This window comes from Papaver somniferum, unplaced genomic scaffold (genome assembly GCF_003573695.1).
Source record: "Papaver somniferum cultivar HN1 unplaced genomic scaffold, ASM357369v1 unplaced-scaffold_107, whole genome shotgun sequence".
NCBI classification, from domain to species: Eukaryota; Viridiplantae; Streptophyta; class Magnoliopsida; order Ranunculales; family Papaveraceae; genus Papaver; species Papaver somniferum.
This window is the reverse complement of record NW_020619603.1, coordinates 3,184,504-3,203,290: the sequence shown is the minus strand read 5'-3', so window position 1 is coordinate 3,203,290 and position 18,787 is coordinate 3,184,504. Positions and strand designations below refer to the sequence as shown.

The window sequence follows — 18,787 nt, the reverse complement described above, 5'->3', positions numbered from 1 at the left end:
TATGGGTTTGGGGAGTTTTGGTGGTTTGGTTGGTAATAGCATCCACAGTGGACGATCAAACTTATATATTTGGTCAAGAAACGAGACACAGCGGGACAGACTATCGAGTAAAAGCTGGACCAAAACCAAATCTCATACTATATTTGGTCTGGGACCAAAACCAAACCCAAATATAGACGAGCGAACATATAAAGTGATCCTGTTATGGGGCGAACGTATAAAGTGATCCTGTGATGGGGCGAACGTATAAAGTGATCCTTGTGATGGGGCGGAGATTATATGTGATCCTTGTGATGGGACGGACATTATATGTGATCCTGACCAAATGGGCGGACATTATATGTGATCCTTGTGATGGGGCTAACATTATATGTGATCCTGACCAAATTTACTCTTCCATCCTAGTGTAACACCACAGACTAAACTCAAATTTGGTTGTTTTTTTGGTCTTTGGTCTTTGGTTTTGATCGCACCACTGCAGTTGCTCTAAGGTCGAATCCAATCGCAGATTATACGTTTTCATCTTGGCATAGTTGGTGTTGAGAAGTAGGAAGGAGGAACTAGCCCTAATCACAGAAAATACTCCCAAGGAGAGAATAGGTTTATGGAAGTAATGAGGAATTAATGATGATCTCAACAAATGTACTTTCTTTCCCTTTTATAATATCTCTCTTATAGATAAACACCCATCAGATTAACATATTACTAAACACAATTTCCCTCTCCTTAAGTTAATATCAAATCCTAAAGACCTTCCTCTTTAAGCCAAAGCCCAACTTCCTTAGTTTGTTCTTATGTGGAGTAGGACTTTCCATCTTAATGGGTTAGGCCTAGTCCCCAAGTCCCTTTTATTTCTAAAAGGGGAACCTTGGTAGGTTAAGGGGAGGCTATTTAAGGGGAGGTTATTTGTATCAAAAGTTAGTGATCCTTCCTCCTGACATTTTCTTTTGGCTTTTTGTACTTTTTCCATTTGGTTCACTTCAAATTAAATCGTTGAGAACTTTGCGAAATTAGTGATATAAATAAATGGCAGGAATAGGGGGAGATGTAAATGTAAATTTAGAGGTAAAATGAATAAACACGTAGCAAGAGGGAAATTCTAATCTAGCAACTGTCGTAAGAGGACTATGTGTTGATAAGCATGCATGTACCTACTAGAGTTTACTGGATAAATTTATGGAAACCCAAATTAATTAGGAAATGTATTCATAAAATAAAGCAAGGGGACGATGCATGCATGAGTCCCTTATTACAAACCAAATAGGAAATGTACATATTCCTGCTCATAGACAGGAAAGATTCCAGTACAGATGGTGAATTTAGCCACAATTCGTCATTACAAGGATTAGACCTAGCATACTTGGCTTATTATTAGCGAGAGTACTTAAAATGCACACACTATACTAGGGAGATCTATATGTTTTCCCAAGTTGCATTGGACAAAGAAACATTAAAATCAAACTTAGATTTTATGAAAGCGATTACCTTCTCATTAACCCGGAAGTTCCTAGCCAAAATATAATTAGGAATTGTTGGGGTAGAGTTGAAGAGGTTAGAAGGAATTCTTGAGAATCCGGGATTTTGACTATTTAAAACAGCTATCACAAGAACATTTCCCGGTCCAACGTTGGCTGCAAAGTGCACAAGTCCTCTAGGAATAATATTCAGCTCTCCAGGTTTCATAACCTTTGCGTACAAAACATTAGTAGTAGTTATGAACCCGAAAAAGAGTCTCCCTTTTATGAGTAAATTAGCCTGACTTGCTCGAGGGTGCACGTGAAGTGGAATAATTCCACCAGGTGCTAGGTCGATTCGGGTTACGGTAAGTCCTTGGGTGTTTAACCCAGGGAAGGTGAATACATCACCACGTTGCACTCCAAACCCTTCGGGATTCGCTGTGCTTGCTCCAGTCATCAAGCCACTAAAGAAGAAATCATTTGATGTAACTTGAGACTCCGGCTTGCAAGGGAACCCATTGACGCGAATTGTGGAGTTCAAGTCAGCAACACAAATGTCTTGAAGCGGATCGGGATCAGCAGAAAAGCATGACAAAGTAAAAAACATGATCACAGTTAAACACAGAACTAGGAACAATGATGATGTAGATTTAACACTACACACAGCAGCCATGGCTCTGTTTGCTTGAGATTTGTTGTATTGATTAGCGAGTCAGGTAGATCGAAATGGTTATGAGTTTTGTATGAAATTTATGATTCTCATATAGGTTTAACCTCTGTCCCTTTACTGCTAGTTTCTAAAATGAGAACCTGTAACGTGTTCATCCATTTTAATGCTCCAGTTTCAATAACCATTAACTTCGTTGAGAAGTTGGTTGATTATAGATGCTGATGAGAAAACGTACAGCCTTATAGTTTTTCTATTTATATATGATTAGGCATTCCTAATGGGGTTTTCTATGCTAAGAAAATTTATACCCAAAATTACCTTTTTAAGACCATGCGTCACTGTGCAGAACTCAAAAAAGAGAATAGAGAGGAAGGCGTGTGCAAAACCAATTAACTAAACTTGTGGTGGACCTCCCATCAGGTACTTACAACTATCGTTTTTTTTTCATGATTCCACTCATCACCTAACTTGTGATGAAATTAAGCTCAATTGCTGCTCGGATTTGGAAAATGATAAAATCCATGCATGCGATGACTGAAGGAGAAGGTGCGGGTAGACCCACTCGATTTTGAATTTTATAAATTATTTTCTGCCTGGGAAAGGAAAGGGTCAATTTAGAAAAGAAAGGGTGCGAAAGATAGCACCTTGAGAAGATTTTTTTTTTTTAAAAAAAAGGGTTTGAAAGAAAAAAGGCAAATTTCATTAAAAATTAATAACTCATCGAAGTGATGAAATGTTAAGAGTATAAAAATGGGAAAACAAAGTTAATTGAACCAACAACAAAGAAAAGCGTTAAAGTCTGCGGGCATCCAACTCAAAACCAATTGGCAATGAGTGGAACGGCCCTTTCATATTATATTTAAGTTAATTAAGCGGATTATAATAATGTGAGACTATTTCTTTTACACGCCCTCTCACGTGTAAGGCCAGTAACTGGGCCTCACATGTGGACCTACGTACGAGTTATCAGTCCATCGGTAAAAGGTGTACACGGGTGAGTGACTAAATCAGGGGGTAACACCTCGACCAGTATCGACACATGCCTATATCCCGGATTTACAAGTGACAAAATCGGTTAAACACTTCGGCCAGTAACTCGTTATACACCCGGCGTACGCAGGTCTAAGTCTGGGGCTTAGATATGATACAATGTTAAAGTCTGCAGGCATCCAACTCAAAACCAACTGGCAATGAGTGGAGCGGCCCTTTCATATTATATTTAAGTTAATTAAGCGGATTATAGCGATGTGGGACTATTTGTCCTTTCACAAAAAGCCTTCAAATAAACTAGAATGAATAGACTAGTGGAATAGATTGCTTTTGACAGAAATCACCATTTGGTTAAAGCTTCTTTTCCTATTGTTGTAAAGCCTGTCGTTGCGCTCCGTCCAAATTATCCACCAAATAGCAAATGGTAGCATCCCCAAATCTTCTTTGTCATCTTATTGCTTTTTTTATTGGACCATTCCCAGATATTAGATTTAATGTTATCAACAAATACCCAACTTACTTCAAAACTATCCAAAAAATATTTCCAGATATTCCTTGTCTCATCGCAATGGAGAAACAAATGTCCATGGGTCTCTTGCTCTCTAGAACATAGCAAGAACTAATCAGAGTTTAGTGGACCCGCCCTATAAAGCTTATCCAAAGTTGGAGCTCCATTATGACAAAGTGTCCACACAAAAAAGAAAACCTTCAATAGAATTTTTGGATTCCAAATTTGTGCCCGACGAAACGAAATAAAACCATCCACATCCATTGAAGTATAACAGTTTGCCACAGAAAAATCTTTACCAAAACCCCATTTTCGAGCATCATCCCCTGCACAATTATGAACTGAAGTTGCGAACCCTTCTAGTACTTGCAACAGATTTGCTACTTCACCAATTTCAGTTTCATAAAGACCTCTACTAAAATTAAAATTCCATGACCCATGACAAGATAACATCTCCTTAACAGTTGCAAGTTTGTTTCTAGAAAGCTTGAAAATTGCCGGAAACCTATTCTCAAGAGTATTATCCCCTATCCACTTATCGGTCCAAAAACATATGTTATCACCATTATGTACTAAACTTACTGGATAAATTTATGGAAACCCAAATTATTTAGGAAATGCAAGTAAAATACTGATACATGAATCCCTTATTACAAACCAAAGAAAAAAGGTACAGTCCAAGCTGCTTATAGACAAGACGTGTAGGAGTTAAATATCACACACGTTAATAACTACGCGAAGTGAAGAATACAACATACGCGAGGAGCATCGCACACAACAAATTAGGATGACACACCAGATGATGTCAGCAAAGTCACGGGTAAAGTGTGAGGAATTATGCGAAGAAGTAAGTTATGCGAAGATGAGAGATTGTATATGAGCGAATATGTCGCATAATGATCCCGAAAATAAAGAGATTCTTAGCTGTCATCCACTATGTAAAATCCTATATAAAGGAGAGAGTCGTTGTTTCCGGAGGGATTCTAGGACAAGTCTTGTAAGAGAGATTAAAAGAAAGATAAAGTGAGTTTAGGTTTCAGGGAGAGTTGTTGTTAGATTTCTATCTATTTTGTAAGTGATTTGAATATTCAATCAATAAAATAATTTTCCATGATAATCACATAGAGATATAATCAGATTAAGTGGAGTGTAGTTGTAAGAAATCTTACAACTACATGACGGATTCCAATAGAGAAGGCAGTTGTTGCCGCCATTCGCAATTACAAGGATTAGACTTAGAATACTTGGTTTATTGTACTGACTCTTCGAGTGAAACTTACTCGAACATTCAACAAAATATTTAACTAGACTCAAGGAATAAACTGGAGAGATATATCTTCCCAAGTTACAATAACCAAAGCAGCATTGGGAGCATCCACTAATTTTTTAGCAATTAGTTTCGTTGCGAAATTTAGACTTTATGATAGCGATGACCTTCTCATCAACTCGGAAGTTCTTAGCTAAAATATCATTAGGAATTGCTGGTTTAGAAGCAAAGAAGTTATTAGGATGTCTTGAAAATCCGGGCTGTTGACTATTAAAAATAGCTAAGACGATAGCCTTCCGCCGTCCAACGTTCTTTGCGAAGTGCGCAAGTCCTCTAGGAACGATAAACAACTCTTTAGCCTTCATAACCTTTGAGTACAAAACATCAGTAGTACTTATGAACCCAAAATAAACCTTCCCTTTCATGATAAAATTAGCTTCACTTGCTCGAGGGTGTGTGTGAAGTTGAATGATTCCACCAGGTGCAACGTCGATTCGGCTTACCGTTATGCCTAGGGTATTTAACCCTGGAAAGTTGTGAACATTACCACTCTTCAATCCAACCCCTTCAGGATTCGCTGTGCTTGCTCCAGTCATCAAGCCACTAAAGAAGAAATCATTTGATGCAACTTGAGTCTCTGGCTTGCAAGGGAACCCATTCATTTTAATCGTGGAGTTCAAGTCAGCAACACAAAAATCTTGGAGAGGGTCGGGATCAGCAGAAAAGCATGACAAAGTAAAAAACAGGATCACAGTTAAACACAAAACTAGGAAGAATGACGATGTAGTTTTAATACTAAACTTAACTGCCATGGCTTTGTTTCTTTGAGATTAGAGATTTGGTGTATTGATTAGCAGGTCCTGCTAGATCGAAATGTATATGAGTTAATTATAAAAATTTCGTTGCTTATACCATTATTTATATAGGTTTAACCTCCGCCCCTTTCAATCCAGTGTCTATAAGAAATTAAGAGTATGGTTTAAAAATTAAATCTCTATTCATGACGAAGAGATTAATTATTGAATCCGATTGTTGATACAAATGGAAAACGACAAATGATGTAGTGTGGAGTTTATGCATCACCGGCAAATATTAATTACTTAGGCAATTAATGATCGCGTCTTTTGGCTTATGCTTGCAAGTGCTCACAGCGCCATCATGCGTCACTGCGCAAAACCCAAAAGAGGAGAACAGGAGACGGATCACCGGGCCAATGTCAATTACCTAGCTAGGCCATTAATGATTACGTATTTAGGTCTCTTGTTGTCTGCTTACTACTTGTGATCACAGTCGTAGCCCCATGCGTCACTGAGCAAAACCCAAAAGAGGGAACAGAAAGACGTATGAATCACCAACTTGTGATGGACCCCTGAGGTATTCTCAAATCTCAACTATTATTAGATAGTCAGGAATCATGATTCGACGCATCACCTAATTGTTGATAAACTAAGCTCAACTGCTACGTAAATTTGGAGAATGATAATTTTGATGCTAGCTCGACTCCTGTATGTATAAGGTGCATTAGCGAGCTAAAATATCAAACGAAATCCCTAGAGTTGGTATTTCAATGTACAAACCACTATCAGTGACCCAGAAAAATACAGGTCTTGGATTGAAAAGGGGTTTTGTTGGGATGTGGTGATGTGTTGTCTTAAATATGCCACAGGTGCATGCACTCAATCTTAAGATTTATGGAAACCCTAATTAATTAGGAAATGCAGTTCATAGATGATGCCAAATAAGAAATTTACACAGTCCTGCTCATAGACAGTAAGGATACCAGTAGAGAAAGTGGTTGGTGCCACCATTCGTGATTAGAAGGATTCAACTTAACATACTTCGCTTTATTATGGTCTCTTACGTTCAACTGAGTACTGTTACACAAGACTCGACATGCACACACGAGATCTGGTGTAAAAGCCAAAGAACAGTCTATTTGGAGGACTATATTATTATTGAAGAATTTATGCTACCTGTATTCAACCTGTGAAAGCCGTATTTAGAGGCCTATATATCTTCCCAAGTTGAAACAGCCAAAGAACTATTGGGAGCAAACTTAGACTTTATGATAGCTATGACCTTCTCATCAACCCGGAAGTTCTTAGCCAAAATATAATTAGGAATTGTTGGGGTAGAAGCAAAGAGGTTAAGAGGAAGTGTTGAAAACCCGGGCAGCTGACTATTGAGAATAGCTAACACAACAGCGTTCCTCTGTCCAACGTTGACTGCAAAATGCACAAGTCCTCTAGGTACAATAAACAACTCTTTGGTTTTCATAACCTTTGAGTACAAAACATCAGTTGTACTTACTAACCCAAAATAGACTCTCCCTTTTAGAATGAAATTAGCTTCACTTGCTCGAGGGTGTACGTGAAGAGGAATAATTCCACCAGGTACGATGTCGATTCGGCTCACCGTAAGTCCTTGGGTGTTTAATCCAGGGAAGGCGGTAACATCACCAAATTTCAATCCAGCCCCGAAGGGATTCTCTGTGCTTGCTCCAGTCATCAAGCCGCTAAAGAAGAAATCATTTGATGTAACTTGCGACTCCGGCTTGCATGGGAACCCATTCATACGAATTGTGGAGTTCAAGTCAGCAACACAGAAGTCTTGGAGCGGGTCGGGATCAGCAGAATAGCATGACAAAGTAAAAAAAAGGATCACAGTTAAACACAGAACTAGGAAGAATGACGTAGTTTTAATACTAAACTGAACAGCCATGGCTTTGTTACTTTGAGATTTGGTTTATTTGCAGGTTCTGCTAGATATGTTTATGAGTTTTCTATAAAATTATGTTTTCTGATGCCGTTTTTTATATAGGTTTAACATCTTCCCCTTTCCAGCTAATGTCTATGAGTAGCACCTGTAACGTGTTCATTCAATCTTCCTCTCCAATTTCCTTAACCATTACTTTCCGTTTAAGAAATTGTTTTGATTTAGAGGCTAATGAGAAGACACGTACAGCCTTAAAGTTTTGCTCTTTATAGACGATTAGCAATCCCTATTGGGTTTCCTATGTTTAGAAAATTTATACACCTATTTCAGCCCCATGCGTCAGCGCGCGAAACCAAAAATAAAAAATAAAAAAATAGAGGAATCACCAACTTGTGATGAACCATTAATTGGACACATCACCAATTTGTGATGAACCATGCTCAACTGCTGCTTAAATTGATTAGGAAAACAAAAAAATGCGTGCTTGACTTTATGTGGTGCAATAATACCAACCGTACCCCAGAGTTGGTATTCCACCTTGCAAAAGCATATAAAGACCGTCGCCACCCAAGAGGTGATATGGGTGTTGGATTGAAAATGTGGCCCCTTTTGGATTGAATCAAACTGCATTATGGGATTTTGGTGGTATTGCTGGTACGGTTGAATTCAGTGTAGATTTTATGTTTTCATCTGGACGTGGTGTTCCTTCCTCCTGACGTACATTTTATGCATGCAGTCGGCCCCGACTGCATGCATTGCCGGCAAACCAACTAGGCAGAGGTCCATTTTGTTTTTGAATTCTTCATGCAGCATTTCAAGTGCATCTTTACTTGCAAGGCCGATAAAAAAAAACATTACTAGTAAGTGAAAAAACCCAATAATTAAATTTAGACCTGAATAATTGGTTTTTTGTTCGTGGAAATTGAATGACCAAAATCTTTAGACGTGTTCATGAAAAACTAGTTGCATGACGCATGGCAATCTTAAGATTTATGGAAACCGAAACGAATTAGGAAATGTAGTTCATAAATAAAGCGAAGGGACGATGCATGAGTCCGTTATTACTAGACCCAATAAAGAAGTGACATAGTCCTGCTCATAGTCAGGAAGAATTCCAGTACGTAGAGAAGGTGGTTGGTACCACCATTCGTGATAAGGCACCTAGCACACATGGCTTTATTATATTGACTCTTCGAGTGAAACTTACTCGAATGTTGGTTGGAACGACTATTCAACAAGTTTCAACATTCACACACTAAAGAGACCTATCTTCTCAAGTTACGATAGCCAAAGAACCAGCAAGAGCATTCACTAGATTGTAGCTACTTCGGTTTGGTTACCAAACTCAGATCTTATGGTAGCGATGACCTTCTCATCAACTCGAAAGTTCTTAGCCAAAATATCATTAGAAATAGTCGGCTTCGAAACAAAGAGGTGTTTAGGAAGTTCGGCAATTCCGGGCAGTTGAGTGTTGAAAATAGCTATCACGACAGCCTTCTTCCGTCCAACGTTCACTACAAAATGCACAAGTGCTCTTGGAATAATAGACAAGTCTCCAACTTTACGAACCTTCGAGTACAAAACGCTACCAGTAGTTATGAACCCAACAAGGCATTCTCCTTTTAAGATAAAATTAGCTTCACTTCCTCCAGGGTGCACATGAAATGGAATCATTCCACCAGGTGCGATGTCGACTCGGTTTACGGAAAGTCCTTGGGTGTTCAGCCCGGGGAATTTTTTAACATCACCAAGTTTCACTCCAAACCCGTCAGGAGTATCTGTGCTTGCTCCATTCACCAAACCACTATAGAAGAAATCATCTGATGTAACTTGAGACTCCGGCTTGCAAGGGTACCCATTGATACGAATTTTGGAGTTCAAGTCAGCCACACAAATGTCTTGGAGCGGGTCGGGATCAGCAGAAAAGCATGATAAAGTAAAAAACAGGGTCACAGTTAAACACAGGACTAGGAAGAATGATGATGTAGTTTTAATACTAAACTTATCTGCCATGGCTTTGTTTCTTTAGGTTCTTCTAGATTGAATTGTTTATGTGTTTAGTATGTTATACCATTATTTTTATAGGTTTAACCTCTGACCATTTCTAGCCGGTGTCCATAAAGACGTAGAAATATCTGTTTATAGCAGATAGATTAACGAAAGAACCTAGAACAAAAAGGATAGAGTCCTTCTCTACTGAAAACCTCGTTTTAATTTGTTAGGATAGACCAGGAAATGGAACCTCTAGTGTAAACGCTCTCTCTTAATTATATTAGTAACTTTGCATCAAAATAAGAAGAGGTTACACCCGTATGCATCACCGTCTAAAACCCAGAAAAAGACAATAGGGACACGTGTGGATCACTAAATTGTGATGGACGCATCACCTAACTTGTGATGAACCAATAAGCTTAGCTACTGCCTAAATTTGGAAATTGAATAAATACAAATGCATAACTGTAAATGGTTCGTTGTCACAGCTCAGAACACCCGCCAAAAGCCCGAGTTTGTATTTCACTATGAAAAAGCATTTACTGCCCAGGGAGTTACTCTCCTAGACGCGTAAAGCATGCCTGCCGGGCACATGAATTCGTGTGTTTTACGCGCTACGTGCCGTGCTATGCCAACTATTTAAACATGATGTGCCATATTGTGCTTTACTAGTAAAAAGCGAGGTACAACATACAAAAACATCACGCGAATAAATGTGAAGTCGTGTGCCATACCAGCACATGGGCTATAAGAAATTCGAAACCACCTAATGGTATACATTAAGTCAGATATCATCACGAGCATCTAAATAGACAGTACATTATATCATTTGAAGTTACTTCAGAAACTATTCTGGGTAAACAATTAACACGCTGAATCAATAAAAAGAAATACTCTATCAAGTAAAATGTTGGATCATTAATTTTTTATTTTTTTTTGCTAAATCATTAAATTTTATTACCAAATAATAGCTAGTTCATTACAAAATTAAATTTTTTCCTTGTGCTCAATTGGGAAGGAGGGAAGGACGTTTGCTTCGATGTCACAGTAGTTTCTCCCTTTACCAGTGCTGGAACTCGACGCTTCACTCCTGGACACGCTATTTTCATGGCCACCAACCGCAAATGCAACAAATACCTCGAGAAGCGCTCCACACATGGTTGCGGCTTCGGTGTGCTCGCATTTACTACTCTGGGGGAATTAGGTGAAGATACAATTGCTTTTCTGGAAAGATTAGGGAACTGCCTCACCAGTCACAATGTGAATTACAAAATAGGCAGTGCCCTTTTCCATAGATTAGGAATTATAATTCAAAAGGGGGTTGGCGCTCAGCTTGTAGCCAGGCTTCCTTCCACCGACTTGTAACTGTTTGTAATATGATATGATCAATAATCGTCCCATCTAAAAAAAAATAAAAAATAATAATAATAATAATAATAATAATTAGTAAATTTAATATTATATATATATACATATATATTAAAAAAATTGAAACAAAAATTAACAAGATCTAAAATATTTGTTTGTTGGCCATTCCAGTCTTGAGAGGAAGGGTGACGCATAAGATATCTTTTTCTTTGACCAAGACTCAGCATACATCCTTTTTTAGCTACAGTTTCCGCAGAGAAATTAATTTCTCTAAACCCATGTCTGAATTGAAGAGAATTGATCGTAGTTTTTAACCTGTACCAACGAGCCAGAACAATCCAAGGAGAATATCCCAAGTGAAAAGCTCTAATTGTAGCTTAAGAGTCAGATTGAATCAAAAGATTGAACCAACTATGCTCTACTTCCCACTCTAGGGATTTGATAATTGCAATAATTTCAACAATGAAAATATACCAAAAAACTAATATATATTTGGATAAAAAATATTGGTAATCCTAATTGGTTAATTGTGAACAGTCCAACTTACAAGTTAGAAAAACTTGGCATTTATATTAACTCTATGCCATTTTACCAATTTAAAGCTTGTAGGGCAAGAAAAAAGAAGGGGTTTTTGAGTTTACTCCCTAAACAAATTAGTGATCTAGCTTTACCCCCCTGTTTGTTAATATCATTAGCTTTTCCTCCCTAAACTAAAATTTTGGACAAAAACACCCTTGTTATCCGACCGTCAAGTCCGACATTGGAAATTCAAGGCTAAGATTGACTTGGGTCTCACCCACCATATATATCCATCTGTAGTTACCTTTCTTCCAAACCCAGAAAAGTTAATCTAGCTTTTTTTTTTGTTTTTCCTTTTGTGATCATAAACCGCTAAGACTGAAAGAAAAGAGAAAAGGTTTTCTCTTGCGGAATCTTAAGAAATTAAGGATTGATTTTAAGGAACCAAAATCCTCCATTATCTTGTTTTTGTTCTTGTCAGAAATTCACAAGTTGAAATGCGCAGTTATTGAATTCTCTGCAATTGGGTTTTTCAACGGAAGTAAGTTATGATTGTGCCGGATTTTGCAGTGATCGGAAGTAAGCAAGCACGATTCTCTTTTCCTGTTTGTGTCAGTAATCGAATCTAGCAACAACAATTTTAGCTCCCTGTGAGCCATTTGAGGGCTCATTTACAAGAAGCTTTGCAGCGGCTTTGTCAGCTATCATTCCACTTTTGTGAATTTAATTAAAGCAAGCGTCTCCGGAGATGTATCTTTTACCTCTGGTGCATCATAATGAATGGAATACTATGAGCTTCGCAAATTTTTAATCCCTTTTCTGATACAAAAATCAAAACCAACACAAAAGCTTTCTGTTTTATCAAAAGCCCTAGCTTTTTCACGTTTTTTTTTTGTGACCGCAGAAGAAATGGGAGGAACGATTGATATATTGGTGGGTGGGACCTAAGTCCATCTCATCCATGTATTTCCCATGTAAGACTTAACGGTTAGATAGGAAGGGTGCTTTTGTCCAAAGTTTTAATTTAGGGGGGAAAGCTAAAGATATTAACAAACATGGGGGCAAAGTCAGATCACTAAATTTTTAGAGGGTAAACTCAAAAACCCCAAAAATGTTATTCAAAATATAGCTTTACGAACTAACTGCACGTTCTTAGCATAGCTAATGAACAACAAAAAGTATTTGTAAGCTTTCATGATCCTCAAGATCTTGGAATAAGTTTACATTTTTCTTTATACTGGTCAAACTAGTCAAATATAGGTACGACATTATAAGAGCGGCATCGAAATTACATTGTAGATGAACTACGTGTTGTAATTATATGTTATTAATCGTTATTAACGATTTTGTATATGCGTTGTGCTTTATGTGTGCTGCGCTTTTAACAGTGTTATGACGTGTTGTGATGTGTTATTCTTTAGACCGTGTTGTGCCGCGTGCTTATACGTGCCACATGTTGTGTTGTATCGGTGTGCCTATTAGTCTGGCACAGTATAGCACACAAAGCTAACACATTGTGCCCGTGTTGTATCGGATCACATGTTGTGCTCGAATTTTAGCGTGATATGCCAAAATTTGATGTGCACCCCTACTCTATACTATCTTGAGCTCTCTTACGTATTTACTTCTTCGTTTCTTGATAAAGTTTATGTGTCTAGCCACGTTGAAATGATAACGGGACAACATTCTACCTATCCCATATAATGTTTTTCTTTTTGTTATGGAATTTCATTTTTACTCTCAAAATTAAAAGAAAATAAATAATAATAAAAAATAGTTTACCATTTCTGTCATTACAGAGACCAGCCCAAGCAACTTAACAACACATGGAAATGATATTCAAATTGCAAAGAAACAAGGGAGGAAAACTTTAAACTCTCTTATTCTAGATATTAAATTATTGTTACTTGGTTGGCCTAGTACCGTTGCTTCGTTTAAAAACATCAAGCTTGATGATTTCGTTTTCGAATGGGTGAATATGTTTGGAGAGTATCTAATTCTTGCGAGCTCTTTTCGGCTCTCTTATACCTTTCGGCAGTGATGTTTTAGCACTTTCTTTTTCAATTCCATCTTAATTTTTTCGAAAAAAGAAAAAGCCCGAAGGAAATGTTAAACTATATAATTTACCTGGTTAAATTGGGGCTTATGGTGATTAATAGAGGTCTATGGATTCTTCATCCACCCCGTAGAGAATGATAAGGGGCGTCTAAGTTTGATGAAACTACCATTTTACCCTCTATGAAATTTTAATACTACTAGTTTATCCTCATTAAATCCTAATAACAAAAAAAAAATTCAAATCAAAATCATCTCCATTTCCATCAAAATTAAGAACTCAAAATCAAAAGAAAACATTGTCGATAATCACCAAATTCACTAGAATAGGTAATTTTTCATTTTAGCTCGAATTAGGTATTTTTCTATTAACCCAATCCCCTAGAGTAGGTTTCAATAACATGTAACCGTTCAAACAATCCAATTTTTTTAAATCAAAGTTTTTTTGGTTTATAACAATTGGTCTACATCAATGCACTTGTAAACCGATTTCATTTAGAAAAGATTGTTGTTTATGCCCACAAAGACCGATTGTCCTGGATGGGCATTCTGGTTGGAGGAAATTGAACCACAATCGGTTTACGTGAATGCCCACATAGCCTGATTCTAGTATGGAAGAGATAATTTTTTTGCTGTGTTTTTTTTTTTTTTGTTAGAATCGGATTACATGAGCAATTTTATAAACCGATTCCTGTTGCGCGATGTCAGGAATCAGTTTTTATATATGTATCGTGTAAACAGATTCTGGTTAACCCATTTTTTTTTCAGTTAATACTCGATCATAAAATGAGTATGAAATCATACTCGATTTCATTTCGATTACGAATGAAAATTAAAATAGTTTCGTATGGTTATACTCGAATTGAGTACGAGTATAACTTTATACTCGAATTGAAAACGAGTATAACATCTTAAGCTATCTGAGATTGAGTATGAAGTCATACTCATTCTTAACTCGGGTATATAATGAATTTTAATTTTATTTGATGTTTAACAACACATTAATTCACAGATAAAAAAGAAATTTTTTACCCACGATCGGTTTATGTTCATTCCCACATAAACCGATTCTGGATAATCGGTTGATTTTCATGTCCATATAAACCGTTTTTGGGTAGAAGCAAGTTTCAAAAAATCTCTGTATGTTTTTCAAGTTACAATCGGTTGATACTAATGACAACATATACCGATTCTGAGTTGGTGTTCTTCAAAAATTTTCAAATTTTCAAATTTTTCATGTTCAAATGATTCATTAACACAAGTGAATTTCACATCTAACACGATATTTTATCACTAATCACCCGAATCAACACTAATTAATCAGGGATAAATTAGCCATTAAAAAATATGGTTAGGGGGTTTTCCATTTTACTTCAATCATTTTTTTGTCACATAATGATAGGCCCAACTTAATCCTTATAGGCCCCAATTTAGCCAGGATAATTTAAGACCCAAACTTCTCATGTGGAAAAAAAAAATCCTAAATATTCCGAGTAAATCCCATTATGAATTAGTTCTCTTTTGACTGAATTCCAAAGAAAAATGTTGTTATTTTTGCTTAAAACTTAAATGGAAAACAGACGAATTAGAGTTGGGGAGCTAAATTGGAGTTTTGTGAAATGGGGTGCGCAATTTAAATGGTTTTCCACATGGAGGACACGGTCAAACTACAGGCATTTGGGATACTAGATCTTTTATAAGACAATTAACTTGGTCCCTTCTCAGTAAATTGGTACTTAGTATTTGCAGCCATGCAAAGTTAGCCTACACATAATCAATACTCAATGGTTTTCCACATGGAGGACACGGTCAAACTACAGGCATTTGGGATACTAGATCTTTTATAAGACAATTAACTTGGTCCCTTCTCAGTAAATTGGTACTTAGTATTTGCAGCCATGCAAAGTTAGCCTACACATAATCAATACTCTTTCCGTTTTAAGTTTCCAGAAGAATGATTAATTGGGTGTACCGGAAATAATCGGGGGATATTTTACTGTTCATGTCAGCATGGTTTTTTCAATACCAGCAAATTAAAAATCATGCCGACATGAACAGTAAAATATTCCCCAATTATTTCCTGTATATCCCAATTAATCCTTCTTTAAGAATATGTTACTATCATTTTTATAATTTGGCTTATGGCAAAAATTAAATATTAAATATAATTGTCATTGTTTCTCAAACAATAAGCTAGAATTGGGTTTGTACGTATCTAACAGTTATGAAGATAAGCTAGATTTTTTTTTTGTTCTTTATTTTTTCTTTGTCGGTGTCACTGTACCACAATGATAAAATTATTGGGTGATGATACCAGTAACTTGAGATCAAAACTCGCCAGCACCAAATTTTGTATGGATCAAAAATAATAAATTAGATTTGTTTTTTCTTCCGTGCTACCGGCATATTTGGCACGGGACTAAAATTGATTATTGTTCCCGTACTACGTACCACGCATATTTAACTTCTAGTATGTCACAACAGTTATCTTGTTTGAACAAAACTGGCACGGGGCGTGGGTTCGATATCTAAAATTGATTTATTGTGTAGGGTCAATAGTCATACATTAGATTTTTTTTCTTCCGTGGTTCTAAACGAACCGAGGGAGGGAAACAATGGCAAAACTGCCTCTCAAAGAAATATTTTTTCCTTTTCTTGGGCGGTTTTTTTCCATTGTTTTTTTCTCGGTTTTGTCGAGAATTTTTGTTTTTTCTTTTGACCAAACTGGCATGACTTATGAAAGTAGTCCAAGTGTTCAAGAATGTCGACAAAGGCAGATTATGAAAGTAAAATCCGTGCTCATTCTCCAATTGAGCTTCTTCAATGGGTTTTAGACCACCTCGTGGGGTCTGGTTATAACATCACCATTCTAGGCATAATGCCATGGCTCAATTAGTTGCGTAAGTTGTATATATTTTCTTAACTGCGCTCTTAATTTTTATACGTGTTCATGAAAAACTCTCTGCATGATTCATGCAATATTAAGATTAATGGAATGCCCAACCTATAGTTAAGGTAATGTAGTTCATAAATAAAGCAAAAGGACGATGCATGAGTCTCTTATTACAAAACCAAATAACAAAGTTACATAGTCCTGCTCATAGACAGGAAGGACTCCAGTACGTAGAAGGTGGTTGGTGCCACCATTGGGGATTACGGCAAGGATTAAAACTAGCATACTTGGCCATATTGATTGATTTTTTGACTGAAACTTAATCGAACGCAAGACTTCGACATACTATTCAACAAGACTCAACATGCCCACACTAGAGACGCCATCTTCCCAAGTTACAATAGCCAAAGAACCATTAAGAGCATTCACGTACTAGATTTTAGCTATTTTGGTTGGGTTACCAAACTTAGACTTTATCATAGCAATGACCTTCTCGTCAACTCGGAAGTTCTTAGCCAAAATATAATTAGGAATTGGTGGGGTAGAATTAAAGAGGTTGTTAGGAATTTCGGCAATCCCGGGCAGTTGACTATTGAAAATAGCTATCAGAACAGCCTTCTCCCGTCCAACATTCACTACAAAGTGCACAAGTCCTTTGGGAATAATAGACAACTCTCCAATTTTCCGAACCTTCGAGTATAAAACAGTATCAGTATCAGGAGTAGTAACGAACCCAACAAGGCATTCCCCTTTTAAGATAAAATTAGCTTCACTTGCTCGAGGGTGTACATGAAATGGAATAAGTCCGCCAGGTGCGATGTCGACTCGGTTTACCGAAAGTCCTTGGGTGTTCAGTCCAGGGAAGTTTTTAACATCGCCACGTTTCACTCCAAACCCGAATGGAGTATCTGTGCTTGCTCCAGTCACCAACCCACTATAGAAGAAATCTTCTGTTGTAGCTTGAGACTCCGGCTTGCAAGGATATCCATTCACTTTAATTTTGGAGTTCAAGTCAGCAACACAAATATCTTGGAGCGGGTCGGGATCAGCTGAGAAGCATGACAAAGTAAAAAACAGGATGACACTTGAATACAGTACTACGAAGAATGATGATGTAGTTTTAATACTAATCTTAGTAGCCATTGGTTTGTTTCTCTGAAACATGGTATATTGATCAGCGGGTTCTGCTAGATCGAAATGTTTACGAGTTCACTACTAAATTATGTTGCTTCGGCCATTATTTATATAGATTTAACATCTTCTCCTTTCTAGCTAGTGTCTATAAAGACATTGGAATTTCTGTTTATAGTAGATAGATTAGAGAAGAAGCTAGAACAAAAAAGGATAGACTCCCTTTCTCTACTGATTATCTTATCTAGGTTGATAATACATCTTTTTTTGTTAGGATAGATCGGAGATTGGAACTTTTCTGAAGAACAAAAATCATAGCCCAATGCGTCACTGTGGAAACTCCAAAAAAGACAATAGAAAGACGTACACGTCACCAGCTTGTGATAGACCGCTCATCAGGTACTCTAAATTATCTAATTATCTAGTGATGAGCTCAACTGCTGCTTAAAATTGGAAAAATGATAAAATGCATATGCATGACTGTAAATGGTGCATTGCCTTAGTTAAGAACACCCACCAAAAGACCCTGAGTTTGTATTGCATTGGGAAAAAGCTTATTAAGACAACTGTCCAGTATAATTACGAAGATAAATATGAAAAATGTCTTAGCTTACCTTTCTTGTAGGAGTTAAATATCGCACACGTTAATAACTACGCGAAGTAAAGAATACAACCTAAGCGAAGAGCATCGCACATATCAAAGTTGAGATGACACACAAGATAATGTCAGCAAAATCACATGTAAAGTGTGAAGAATTGTGCGAAGAAGTATGTTGTGCGAATATGAGTGATTCTATATGAGCGAATATGTCGCATAGTGATCCCGAAAATAATAGGATTCTTAGCTGTCATCCACTATGTAAAAATCCTATATAAAGGAGAGAGATCATTGTTTTGTAAGAGGCTTCTAGGAAAAGTCTTGAGAGTGAGATACAAAGAGAGAGAAAGTGAGTTTAGAATTCAGGTAGAATTGTTGTAATACTTAAATCTATTTTGTAACATTCTAATCTTTTCTTAATAAAATCAAGATTTCACAATGATCACTTGGAAATTGAATTAGTTATAGTGGAGTGTAGTTGTAAAGATTTCTTACAACTACATTTCTATTTCATACATAATGGAATATTTTACGACTTAACAAGTAATATTTTAATGTCCGCATATACCAAAAGATATATAGCAAAACAAATTCAAAATAAATTGGAAACCCTTCGGCCGCCTA

The 18,787-nt window shown here is 36.9% G+C and overlaps 4 protein-coding genes across 4 annotated transcripts; all 4 read right to left on the bottom strand.

Moving 5' to 3' along the window:
* Positions 1-1,413: 1,413 nt before the first annotated feature.
* Positions 1,414-2,130, bottom strand: LOC113327876 (germin-like protein subfamily T member 2). Its single transcript, XM_026574999.1, has one exon. It carries the CDS (start codon positions 2,128-2,130, stop codon positions 1,414-1,416), a length of 717 nt encoding a protein of 238 aa, XP_026430784.1.
* Positions 2,131-6,899: 4,769 nt separating this feature from the next.
* LOC113327875 (germin-like protein subfamily T member 2) lies at positions 6,900-7,613 on the bottom strand. The gene has a single exon (XM_026574998.1). It carries the CDS (start codon positions 7,611-7,613, stop codon positions 6,900-6,902), a length of 714 nt encoding a protein of 237 aa, XP_026430783.1.
* A 1,305-nt stretch (positions 7,614-8,918) lies between these two features.
* LOC113327874 (germin-like protein subfamily T member 2) lies at positions 8,919-9,620 on the bottom strand. The gene has a single exon (XM_026574997.1). It carries the CDS (start codon positions 9,618-9,620, stop codon positions 8,919-8,921), a length of 702 nt encoding a protein of 233 aa, XP_026430782.1.
* A 7,246-nt stretch (positions 9,621-16,866) lies between these two features.
* Positions 16,867-17,577, bottom strand: LOC113327873 (oxalate oxidase 1-like). The gene has a single exon (XM_026574995.1). The coding sequence runs from the start codon at positions 17,575-17,577 to the stop codon at positions 16,867-16,869; it is 711 nt and encodes a 236-aa protein (XP_026430780.1).
* Positions 17,578-18,787: the final 1,210 nt, after the last annotated feature.